This window comes from Bison bison, unplaced genomic scaffold (genome assembly GCF_000754665.1).
Source record: "Bison bison bison isolate TAMUID 2011002044 unplaced genomic scaffold, Bison_UMD1.0 scf7180017864370, whole genome shotgun sequence".
Taxonomy (NCBI): Eukaryota; Metazoa; Chordata; class Mammalia; order Artiodactyla; family Bovidae; genus Bison; species Bison bison.
In genome coordinates this window covers 6,656,099-6,669,280 of record NW_011494942.1, presented here as the reverse complement: position 1 = coordinate 6,669,280, position 13,182 = coordinate 6,656,099, and the positions used below count along the sequence as shown (strand labels likewise).

The 13,182-nt window shown below is 40.2% G+C and overlaps 1 protein-coding gene across 6 annotated transcripts in view; it reads left to right on the top strand.

The window, feature by feature from the left end:
- ABCC9 (ATP-binding cassette, sub-family C (CFTR/MRP), member 9) overlaps window positions 1-13,182 on the top strand; it is a 157,386-nt gene that overhangs the window by 94,187 nt on the left and 50,017 nt on the right. For all 6 annotated transcript variants that reach the window (XM_010855951.1, XM_010855952.1, XM_010855947.1 and 3 more), the window contains 4 exons: window positions 3,709-3,805; window positions 7,881-8,110; window positions 9,047-9,195; window positions 9,404-9,473. In XM_010855951.1, the coding sequence (XP_010854253.1) occupies window positions 3,709-3,805; window positions 7,881-8,110; window positions 9,047-9,195; window positions 9,404-9,473 (546 nt within the window). The remainder of the gene's footprint in view (window positions 1-3,708; window positions 3,806-7,880; window positions 8,111-9,046; window positions 9,196-9,403; window positions 9,474-13,182) is intronic.

The following is a 13,182-nucleotide window of genomic DNA, read 5'->3' as shown; positions in this document are numbered from 1 at the left end:
CATGCACTGCAGCACACCAGGCCTCCCTGTCCATCACCAACTCCCAGAGTCCACCCGAACTCATGTCCACTGAATCACTGATGCCATCCAACCGACTCATGCTCTGTTATCCCCTTCTCCTCCTGCCTTCAATCTTCCCCAGCATCAGGGTCTTTTCAAATGAGTCAGTTCTTCGCATCAGATGGCCAAAGAATGGGAGTTTCAGCTTCAACATCAGTCCCTCCAATGGATATTCAGGACTGATTTCCTTTAAGATTGACTGGTTGAATCTCCTTGCAGTCCAGGGGGCTCTCAAGAGTCTTCTCCAACACCACAGTTCAAAAGAATCAATTCTTTGGCACTCAGCTTTCTTTACAGTCCAACTCTCACAGACATACATAACTACTGGAAACATCATAGCTTTGACTAAATGGACCTTTGTTGGCAAAGGAAGGTCTCTGCTTTTGAATATGCTGTCTAGTTGGTCATAACTTTTCTTCTAAGGAACAAATGTCTTTTAGTTTCATGGCTGCAGTCATCATCTGCAGGGATTTTGGAGCCCAAAAAATAAAGTCTGTCAGTTTCCATTGCTTCCCCATCTATTTGCCATGAAGTGATGGGACCAGATGCCATGATCTTAGTTTTCTGAATGTTGAGCTTTAAGCCAACTTTTTCACCCTTCTCTTTCACTTTCATCAAGAGGCTCTTTAGCTCCTTTTCAATTTCTACCGTATGGATGGTGTCATCTGCATTTCTGAGGTTATTGATATTTCTCCCAGCAATCTTGATTCCAGCTTGTGCTTCATCCAGCCCAGTGTTTCTCATGATGTACTCTGCATGTAAGTTAAATAAGCAGGGTGACAGTATACAGCCTTGATGTATTCCTTTCCCTATTTGAAACCAGTCTTTTGTTCCATGTCCAGTTCTAACTGTTGCTTCCTGACCTGCACACAGATTTCTCAGGAGGCAGGTCAGGTGGTCTGGTATTCCTATCTCTTTTAGAATTTCACGGTTTGTTGTGATCTACACAGTCAAAGGCTTTGGCATAGTCAATAAAGCAAAAGAAGATGTTTTCCTGGAACTTTCTTGCTTTTTCCATGATCCAATAGGTGTTGGCAATTTGACCTCTGGTTCCTCTGCCTTTTCTAAATCCAGCTTGAACATATGGAACTTCATGGTTCATGTACTGTTGAAGTCTGGCTTGGAGAATTTTGAGTATTACTTTGCTAGCATGTGAGATGAGTGCAATTGTGCAGTAGTTTGAGCATTCTTTGGCATTGCCTTTGAGACTGGAATGAAAACTGACCTTTTCCAGTCCTGTGGCCACTGCTGAGTTTTCCAAATTTGCTAGCATATTGAGTGTAGCACTTTCACAACATCATCTTTTAGGATTTGAAATAGCTCAACTGGAATTCCATCACCTCCACTAGCTTTGTTCATAGTGATGCTTTCTAAGGCCCACTTGACTTCACATTCCAGGATGTCTGGCTCTAAGTGAGTGATCACACCATCATGATTATCTGGGTCGTGAAGATCTTTTTTGTATACTTCTTCTGTGTATTCTTGCCAGTTCTTCTTAATATCGTCTGCTTCTGTTGCTGCTGCTGCTGCTAAGTTGCTTCAGTCATGTCCAACTCTGTGCGACCCCATAGATGGCAGCCCACCAGGCTCCCCCATCCCTGGGATTCTCCTGGCAAGAACACTGGAGTGGGTTGCCATTTCCTTCTCCAATGCATGAAAGTGAAAAGTGAAAATGAAGTCACTCAGTCGTGCCGGACTCTTAGTGACTCCGTGGACTGCAGCCTACTAGGCTCCTCTGTCCATGGGATTTTCCAGGCAAGAGTACTGGAGTGGGGTGCCATTGCCTTCTCTGGCTGCTTCTGTTAGGTCCATACAATTTCTGTCCTTTATTGTGCCCATCTTTGCATGAAATGTTTTCTTGGTACTTCTAATTTTCTTGAACAGATCTCTAGTCTTTCCTATTCTATTGTCTTCCTCTATTTCTTTGCACTGATCACTGAGGAAGGCTTTCTTATCTCTCCTTGCTATTCTTTGGAACTTTGCATTCAGATGGGTATATATTTCCTTTTCTCCTTTGCCTTTAGCTTCTCTTCTTTTCACAGCTATTTATAAGTCCTCCTCAGACAACCATTTTGCCTTTTTGCATTTTTTTTCTTGGGGATGGTCTTGATCCCTGTCTCCTGTACAATGTCACGAATCTCTGTCCATAGTTCATCAGGCACTCTATCAGATCTAGTCCCTTGAATCTGTTTCTCACTTCCACTGTATAATCATAAGGGATTTGATTTAGGTCATACCTGAATGGTCTAGTGGTTTTCCCTACTTTCTTCAATTTAAGTCTGAATTTGAAAATAAGGAGTTTATGATCTGAGCCACAGTCAGCTCCCGGTCTTGTTTTTGCTGACTATATTGAGCTTCTCCATCTTTGGCTGCAAAAAATATAATAAATATGATTTCAGTATTGACCATCTGGTGATAACCATGTGTAGAGTCAGTCTTCTGTTGTGTGTTGGAAGAGGGTGTTTGCTATGACCAGTACATTCTCTTGGCAAAACTCTATTAGCCTTTGCCCTGCTTCATCTGTACTCCAAGGCCAAATTTGCCTGTTACTCCAGGTGTTTCTTGACTTCCTACTTTTGCATTCCAGTCCCCTATAATGAAAAGGACATCTTTTTTGTGTGTTAGTTCTAGAAGGTCTTGTAGGTCTTCATAGAAGCATTCAACTTCAGCTTCTTCAGCATTACTGGTTGGGGTATAGACTTGGATTACTGTGATATTGAATGGTTTGTCTTGGAAATGAATAGATCATTCTATCATTTTGAGATTGCATCCAAGTACTGTATTTCAGACTCTTTTGTTGACTATGATGGCTATCCATTTCTTCTAAGGGATTCCTGCCCACAGTAGTAAACATAATGGTCATCTGAGTTAAATTCACCCATTCCAGTCCATCTTAGTTCGCTGATTCCTTAAATTATGATGTTCACTCTTGCCACTTCCAACTGTTTGACCACTTCCAATTTGCCTTAATTCATGGACCTAACATTCCAGATTCCTATGCACTATTGCTCTTTAAAGTATCAGACTTTACTTCCATCACCAGTCAAATCCACAACTGGGTATTGTTGTTTCTTTGGCTCCATCTCTTCATTCTTTCTGGAGTTATTTCTCCACTGATCTCCAGTAGCATATTGGGCACCTACTGACCTGGGGAGTTCATCTTTCATTGTCCTATCTTTTTGCCTTTTCATACTATTCATGGAGTTCCCGAGGCAAGAATACTGACGTGGTTTGCCATTCCCTTCTCCAGTGGACCATGTTTTGTCCACAGAAAAATTACAAGAGTATATGAAGATGATATAAAAACAAAACAAGGATCAATGATGGGACCAGGCTTAAGGCTAGAAGAGGTGTCCGCCTGCCCCTGGGGTCAGCTCTATCACATCGTTACTACTTTTCCTGGCTTCTTACTGCCCTAATGTCTCTGAGCTCTGATACGTTTCCCACAAGCCTCAAGTGGTACGTCACACCTTCTCCTATGATAGGAGTTGTCCATATGTCTGCAGTTGTCCATCCATCTTGAGCAGAGAGCTCCAGACCCAGAAAGGTAACTAACAGTTGGTATTTGCTACATGTGGGTCATTGACTGTAAGTAGAACTTGCCTGTGGCTGTGAGCTCCTTGCATGACAGCACCGTGTTTCCTGTAGGATATGGAAGCTGACCAAACAACTTTAGAGAGGAAAACACTCCGAAGAGCCATGTATTCAAGAGAGGCCAAAGCCCAACTGGAGGATGAAGACGAAGGTAGATCTTTTAAAAAAAAAAAACATTCAAATGGGTAATAGGATATGGAAGTCTTCTTTGGCAATTGATGTGTGTCTATGTCAGTACAGAATGACTAGCCACTTTGCAGAGAGGTGAAGGCAAAATCAAATACATGAAACTGAAAATGGATGGAATAGGAGTGAAATCAATATGTGTATATAGATGTATGTAAATAGGTGTATGTTGTCAAACGAGGCATCTTGAGGGGTTCCCCACAGTGTGTACGAGTGTTTTTGTGCTGTGTGTGTGAGAGCTGACAGGACAGTGGGTCTAGATCCTTGTTCAGATAAACTGCAAAGGTCTAGTAAAATAAAATGTCAGTCCTTGGGAAATAAACAGTACATGGGGAATACAGCGAAAATACTGCTTTGAAAGATTTATACTTGAGTCTGTTTTTACGGGGGTGTCATGATAATATAGCAATGAAGAATAAGAGAGTTAGAAAGCTATTTGTTGTGTTTCAATTTTCTGGATATAATAAAATACAGTGGGTGAAAAAAGGTTTACTGGAAATTTGAGGAATAAAATGAAATAGTTACATTGCTTTGACATTTGTTGCCAAGATGTTTGTAAGATAAACCATAAAAGTCCATAGAGTAAGTGTACTGTACTTCAGTCTTCCTACATGGATTTTGCCTAGGACCACATTTCCATGGGCCAATTAAGAGAAGATTATCATTTCTAGCAGAAGGACACCAAAATGTGCTATCTTTATATTTCAGATAATTATTCAGGGTTTCAGTGAGTACTCATTGAGTAAAGGAATGAATGAATGAATTTTTCACTCCCATTTCTTAGATTTTAAAATGTTTTAAAAGAATATTTGGGGACTTCCCTGCTGGTCCAGTAGTTAGTGTTTTCACTGCTGTGGCCCCAGATTCGATCTCTGGTCAGGGAACTAAGATCCTGTAAGCCCCACGGGGCAGCCAAAAAAAAGAGACTGTTTGGTACTGTAAACAGATAGCCTTTAGAACTGCAGTTACTCTCTTCCAGTATGTCAGGGGTAAACGCCGCATTTGCAGGGCTGACTCTGTCCTGGACTTGCTGTGTTTATTCAATTGTTCATGTGTAAAATAAGATAATGATACTTTTGTTTCAGAGTAAAAGAGGAAATGTATAAGAAAGATCCCAGTACAGTACGTATCACCTGCTAGGCTGCTGGTGCTATTCTATGTCTGTTGAATCCACCAGGAAGGGAAAGAAAAGTAATTGCCCATATTGTTTCTGCTACTAACCATTGGCTAGATCATCATGCGGACAGACTAGGTTCTGAGGAAGTGAAGAAATGCTGACTTTAGCTGGGTAGCCATAGGAAAGGTAAAATTTCAATTAATATGAAAACAGAAAATGGATATTGAGGAGAAAGGTAGCAATCTGCAAGTGTCTACCTCTTTGATCATGCAAATTTCTAACTTTCACTCACAGACCCACCCTCACCAAAGTGTAGATTATCTGACACCTGTTTATTTATTTATTTTTTTGTCCTTGAATATCTGAAAATGTCTTTATTTGGTACAGAATTCTAGGTAAAAATTGTTTTCCCTCAGACATTTGAAGGATCTACTGCATTCCAGTGTTCATTAATCCCTCCTATCTGATAATAGTGATTGCATGACTCTTTGTTGATGACATATCTTTTCTCTCTGGAAGTGTTTACAATCTTCCCTTTGTCCTTTACCCTCTGAAATCACAAAAGGATGTGCAGCTGTGGATCTTTTTCATTTCCCCTTTTCAGTTCTGGTCTTCCCTGGTGGCTCAGATGGTAAAGAATCTGCCAGCAATGCGGGAGACCTGAGTTTGATCCCTGCATTACGAAGATCTCCTGGAGAAGGGCATGGCAACCCACTCCAGTATTTTTGCCTGGAGAATTCCCATGGACAGAGGAACCTGGCAGGCTAACCCTGGGATCTATGGGATCCCAAAGAGTCGGACATGACTGAGCACCTAAGCACAGCATTTCTCAGTTCTAATGCTGAGGTCTGTTCCTCTTTTGTATCTGGCTCAAATGTGAAGATCCTTGATGATAGACCAGTCTTCCCATCATATCCATACTTAGATCTCTGTTGTCTGATAGCTTAGAAACCAAATTATCTATCTTTCCTACTCACAGCCTGCTCATTCTACAGTAGTGGAGTACATACAAGGTGACTACAGTGAAAACTGTCTTTGGGAAAAGAAAGGATGGGAAATACACCACAGTCACTAAACCATTTGTTGTTGTTTAGTTGCTAAGTTGTGTCCAGCGCTTTGCAACCCCATGGACTATAGCCCACCAGACTCCTCTGTCCATGGGATTCTCCAGGCAAGAATACTGGAGTGGGCTGCCGTTTCCTTCTCCAAGGGATCTTCTGATCCAGGGATTAAACCCATGTGCCCTGCATTGCAGACAGATTCTTTACCACTGAGCCACCAGGGATGCCCTCACTAAACCATACAAATGATCAAATTTTACTGCTCAGTAAATACCACAGTTCCCTGTCCTTGTAATGGAATATGTTCTGAAAATAGCTGTCTAGAAGTTTCCAGGTGGTTTAAACAGCTGAGAGGAGCTCCCTACCCATTGTCCTCTGACCCCTGACTTTGCCTTCAGGAAGGTTCCATTTTGCTCATGCACCTCCATGACCACATTTAAAACGAGCCACAGAGATTATGGATTATGCCCTCTTGAGCTATGCACAAATTTCAAAGCCTATTTCCTCCTGGTGCAGATTCAGAAATATAAAGTTGAAAAATTATAAATGTTTGCAAGTCTGGCATGTGGTTTTATTGGCACACATTTCCTTCAATAACGTAGTAAACTTCTAGTCTGTGATTCTAGTTAGTTTATTGTAATAAATTAAGTTTTCTCATCCAAACATATACTTTATTTTTTCATTTACTCATGCATTTATTCATTTTCACATATTTTTACATTTCTTTTGTATTGAGGTGACATTGGTTTATAACATTATGTAAGTTTCATGTGTACAACATTGTATTTCTACTTCTGTAGAACCAATAGTATGCTCATCACCAAAAATGTATTTCCAGTCTGCCACTATACAGTTCAGTTCAGTTCAGTTCAGTTCAGTCGCTCAATCGTGTCCGACTCTTTGCAACCCCATGAATCACAGCACGCCAGGCCTCCCTGCCCATCACCAACTCCTGGAGTTCACTCAAACTCACATCCATTGAGTCGGTGACGCCATCCAGCCATCTCATCCTCTGTCGTCCCCTTCTCCTCCTGCCCCCAATCCCTCCCAGTATCAGAGCATCCACTATACAGTAGATCCCCTTGATCCATTTCATCTTCCCCTCCACCTCTTTCCTTTTGGTAACCGCTACTCTGTTCTCTGTATATCCATGCGTGTTTTTATGTGGTTTGGACTGTTCACTTACTTTGTTTCTTTTTCTTTTTTTTTGGTTGTTTTTTAAATTACACATATGAGTGAAATGGGACAGTATTTTGTGTGTGTTTGTCTGACTTGTTTCACTTAGCATAATGCCCTTATCAAGATTCATCCCTGTTGTCGCATATGGCAAGATTTTGGTCTTTTTATGGCTGAGTATTATTTCACTGTATATATATACCACAGCCTCTTTATCCATTCATCTGTTAATGGGCACTCACCTATTTTCTTTTAATGTTTATTTATTTATGTGACTGTGTCATCTTAGTTGTGTCACATGGGATCTTCGCTGAAGCATGCAGGGTGTTTAGATAGAGCACACGTGGGCTGCTCTGTAGTCATGGCACACGTGCTCTGGTGCATGTGGGCTGAGTCGTGGTGGTGCATAGACTTAATTGCTCCATGGCATGTGTGATCTTAGTTCCCTGACCAGGGATTGAACCTGCATCCCCTGCATTGAAAGGCGGATCCTTAACCACTGGTCTACCAGGGGTCCCTCACCTGTTTGTTTTTTTTTTTATGATGCTTTTCTCTGCTAAAAACATTTACATTTATAAGACTTGTATTTCTAAAATTTGATGAAGGTTTGTTGGTAGGTGGGAATAATACAATTTCTGTATCTACCTGTTACCTGTCAGAAGATTAAACAAGTGCTTCTTATGCAGAGGAAGAAGAGGAGGAAGATGAGGATGATAACATGTCCACGGTAATGAGGCTGAGGACTAAAATGCCATGGAAGACCTGCTGGCGGTACCTCACTTCTGGAGGATTCTTCTTGCTCTTCCTGATGATTTTCTCTAAGCTTCTGAAACATTCCGTCATTGTAGCGATAGACTACTGGCTGGCCACATGGACCTCAGAGTATAATATAAACAGTACTGGAAAAGCTGACCAGGTACAGCGGGTTTTGTTTTTACATTATCTAAGAGATGTTGAGATTTTACTCTTATCTAGTTAGATACAAATATCCCAGATGTCACAGGAATTCTGTGAGGTTTTTTGTTTGTTTTTAGTTTATTTTATTGGAGTATAGTTGATTTACAATATTGTCTTAGTTTCTGCAGTACAGCAAAGTGATTCAGGTATATATATCATGCATTCTTTTTCATATTCTTTTCCATTGTGGCTTATTATAGGATATTGAATATAGTTTCTTGTGCGATAGAGTAGACCTTGTTGTGTATCCATTCTATGTATAACACTTTACAGCTGCTAATCCCGAACTCCCAATCCATCCCTACCCTACCTGGCTCCCCCTTGGCAAGCACAGGTCTGTGCTCTGTGACTTGTCGCAGTACTTTTATAATGATTCAATAGGTTAATTAGGGCAAGACCTGAAATATCATAAGAAATATTTAATGATAATGCTTGGGTTTGGATTCAAGGGAGTTATATACATGATATGTGTGTGTGTGTGTGTAATATACACACAGGACTTTTGTTCTTGTTCTGATGGTATCTGATTTTAACTGCTATACCAATGAATTAGCTGGTCATTCTGAGATTAGGGATAGAAAGAATGAACTTTATGATATAAAAAGTCAAGAATATTTCAAACCAGAAAACTAACTCTAATGTTTCATCTACCCTTTGGCAAACCCTGAAAGAGAATGAAGAGAGCAACTGGGGACTCAGCCATGGGATTATGGTGGGGATACTGCCCTGAGTATCTCCAGGAGTATCCCCAGGAGAACTGCCCTCCTTCCACTGTGTAAATTAATGTGAGATAATAGAAATTGACAATATTGCCAGACTTTGACATTTGGTGTCCTAGCAAGAAAAAACTCAGTTGATAATGTCATCTGTGCTTTTTGTATTGGTTGCTTTTTAGACCTACTATGTGGCTGGATTTAGCATACTTTGTGGAGCAGGTATTTTCCTCTGCCTTGTTACATCTCTCACTGTGGAATGGATGGGTCTCACAGCTGCTAAAAATCTTCACCATAATCTCCTTAATAAGATAATTCTTGGACCAATAAGGTAAAAAAAAAGTAGTTATTTATTTTACAATATCATAAAACTATGCATTTTTACGTTAAAGTGAAGTGTGAAATTTTAAATAATTTATTCAGTCTTTCAGCAGATGAATAGAGATCTTCTCATTTTTATGACACCAAGATGTCTATTAGCAGTGTTTAGGTTCCAGATCATTTAGAATTATCATACATCCAATCTGTTTATTGCCTAGATTCTTTGATACCACACCACTGGGACTGATTCTCAATCGCTTTTCAGCTGATACAAATATCATTGATCAGGTGAGTTCCTGAATTACTTCCAAGTTCAAAAATAAATTTCTCAGTATAAGCTAAACAACGTTTTAAGATAAATCATGGATGGGATGGGGAGGGAGGACGGAGAGGGGGGTTCAGAATGGGGAACACATGTACCCCCGTGGTGGATTCATGTCAATATATGGCAAAACCAATACAATATTGTAAAGTAAAAAAAATAAATAAATAAAAAGGAATTTAAAAAAATAAGATAAATCATGATTCCTGTTAACAGTAGAGGATTTCTAAAACCTAAATAAAAGCTAAATGCAAACCTAAATAAAATAAACCTAAATACAAATTCATATCAATATTACATATATACATAAAATTCTAGACTATGCAATCTATGAAATATGCACAGATTTCTAGAATGAAATCTTAAAGGAAATAGATCAATTCAAAATAATTTATCCACATGGAAGAGGATACTTAGAGAATCAGCATGAAATAAAGAGAAATAGAAAATAATGAACATTAAACTTTTTTTATTGTAAAAAGAAGTGATTTTAATATGTTGTATCTCCATTCATAGTAACGATCTTAAAGTTTAGAATTAATGCAGAGCGTCTCCCAGAAGTAAAGAATGGAATACCAAGTTGTCTTAGATGTCCTTTCCTTTTATTAGGTTGAAGTGATATTAGATGCTGTGATATTTTAGGAAGAGCAATATTGCATTGGAACCTGGAATGTTAGGCCCATGAAACAAGGGAAATTAGTGGTCAAACAGGAGATGGCAAGAGTGAACATCGACATTTTAGGAATCAGTGAACTAAAATGGACTGGAATGGGTGATTTAACTCAGATGACCATTATCTCTACTACTGCGGCAGGAATCCCTCAGAAGAAATGGAGTAGCCATCATGGTCAACAAAAGAGTCCGAAATGCGGTATTTGGATGCAATCTCAAAAACAACAGAATGATTTCTTTTCATTTCCAAGGCAAACCATTCAATATCACAGTAATCCAATCTATGCCCCAACCAGTAATGCTGGTTACTGGTTGGGGCAGTAACCTAAACGGTTCTATGAAGACCCACAAGACCTTTTAGAACTAACACCCAAAAAGGTGTCCTTTTCATTATAGGGAACTGGAATGCAAAAGTAGGAAGTCAAGAAACACCTGGAATAACAGGCAAATTTGGCCTTGGAGAACAGAATGAAGCAGGGCAAGGGCTAATAGAGTTTTGCCAAGAGAATGCACTGGTCATAGAAAACACCCTCTTCCAACTACACAAGAGAAGACTCTACACATGGACGTCACCAGATGGTCAACACCGAAATCAGACTGATTATATTCTTTGCAGCCAAAGATGGAGAAGATTTATACAGTCAGCAAAAATAAGACCAGGAACTGACTGTGGCTCAGATCATGAACTCCTTATTGCCAAATTCAGACTGAAATTGAAGAAAGTAAGGAAAACCACTAGACCATTCAGGTATGACCTAAATCAAATCCCTTGTGATTATACAGTGGAAGTGAGAAACAGATTCAAGGGACTAGATCTGATAGAGTGCCTGATGAACTATGGACGGGGGTTCGAGACGTTGTACAGGAGGCAGGGATCAAGACCATCCCCAAGAAAAAGAAATGCAAAAAAGCAAAATGGCTGTCTGAGGAGGCCTTACAAATAGCTGTGAATGAAGAGAAGTGAAAAGCAAAGGAGAAAAGGAAAGATATAAGCATCTGAACGCAGAGTTCCAAAGAATAGCAAAGAGAGATAAGAAAGCCTTCCTCCGGGATCAATGCAAAGAAATAAAGGAAAACAAAAGAATAGAAAAAACTAGAGATCTCTTCAAGAAAATTAGATATACACAGGGAACATTTCATGCAAAGATGGGCTCAATAAAGGACAGAAATGGTATGGACCTAACAGAAGCAGAAGATATTAAGAGAGGTGGCAAGAATACACAGAAGAACTGTACAAAAAAGATCTTCACGACCCAGATAATCATCATGGTTTGATCACTTACCTAGAGCCAGACATCCTGGAATGTGAAGTCAAGGGGGCCTTAGAAAGCATCACTATGAACAAAGCTAGTGGAGGGGATGGAATTCCAGTTGAGCTATTTCAAATCTTGGAAGATGATGCTGTGAAAGTGCTGAACTCAGTATGTCAGCAAATTTGGAAAACTCAGCAGTGGCCACAGGACTGGAAAAGGTCAGTGTTCATTCCAATCTCAAAGAAAGGCAATGCCAAAGAATGCTCAAACTATCGCACAATTACACTCATCTCACACGCTAGTCAAGTAATGCTCTAAATTCACCAAGCCAGGCTTCAGCAATACATGAACCGTGAACTTCCAGATGTTCAAGCTGGTTTTAGAAAAGGCAGAGGAACCAGAGATCAAATTGTTAACACCCGCTGGATCATCGAAAAAGCAAGAGAGTTCCAGAAAAACATCTATTTCTGCTTTATTGACTATGCCAAAGCCTTTGACTGTGTGGATCACCACAAACTGTGGAAAATTCTTCAAGAGATGGGAATACCAGACCGCCTGACCTATCTCTTGAGAAACCTATATGCAGGTCAGGAAGCAACAGTTAGAACTGGATATGGAACATCAGACTTGTTCAAATAGGAAAAGAAGTACATCAAGGCTGTATGTTGTCACCCTGCTTATTTAATTTATATGCAGAGTACATCATGAGAAATGCTGGTCTGGAAGAAGCACAGGCTGGAATAAAGATTGCTGGGAGAAATATCAATAACCTCAGATATGCAGATGACACCACCCTTATGGCAGAAAGTGAGGAGGAACTCAAAAGCCTCTTGATGAAAGTGAAAGAAAAGAGTGAAAAAGTTGGCTTAAAGCTCAACATTCAGAAAACGAAGATCATGGAATCTGGTCCCATCACTCCATAGGAAATAGATGGGGAAACAGTGGAAACAGTGTCAGACTTTATTTTTTTGGGCTCCAAAATCACTGCAGATGGTGATTGCAGCCATGAAATTAAAAGACGCTTACTCCTTGGAAGGAAAGTTATGACCAACCTAGATAGCATATTCAAAAGCAGAGACATTACTTTGCCAACAAAGGTCTGTCTAATCAAGGCTATGGTTTTTCCAGTGGTCATGTATGGATGTGAGAGTTGGACCGTGAAGAAGGCTGAGTGCCGAAGAATTGATGCTTTTGAACTGTGGTGTTGGAGAAGACTCTTGAGAGTCCCTTGGACTGCAAGGAGATCCAACCAGTTCATTTTAAAGGAGATCAGTCCTGGGTGTTCATTGGAAGGACTGATGCTGAAGCTGAAACTCTAGTACTTTGGCCACCTCATGCAAAGAGTTGACTCATTGGAAAAGACCCTGATGCTGGGAGGGATTGGAGGCAGGAGGAGAAGGGGAAGGCAGAGGATGAGATGGCTGGATGGCATCACCGACTCAATGGACATGAGTTTGGGTGGACTCCGGGAGTTGATGATGGACAGGGAGGCCTGGTATGTTGTGATTCATGGGGTCGCAAAGAGTTGGACATGACTGAGTGACTGAACTGAACTGAACTGAACTGATATTTTAGGGAATATTTCAAGGATGCCCGGTTTGATCTCAGGTACTTAGGCCTCCAAAAGTTTGTCCTTAAATTAAAGACCTCAGAGTCTGAAATTGGATCTCTCTATGAACAGACTGTTTAGGGTGATTGAGCAAAGATTTAGCAAATTCAGCCCTTTCCTTTTCTGATTTTCCAAAATGGA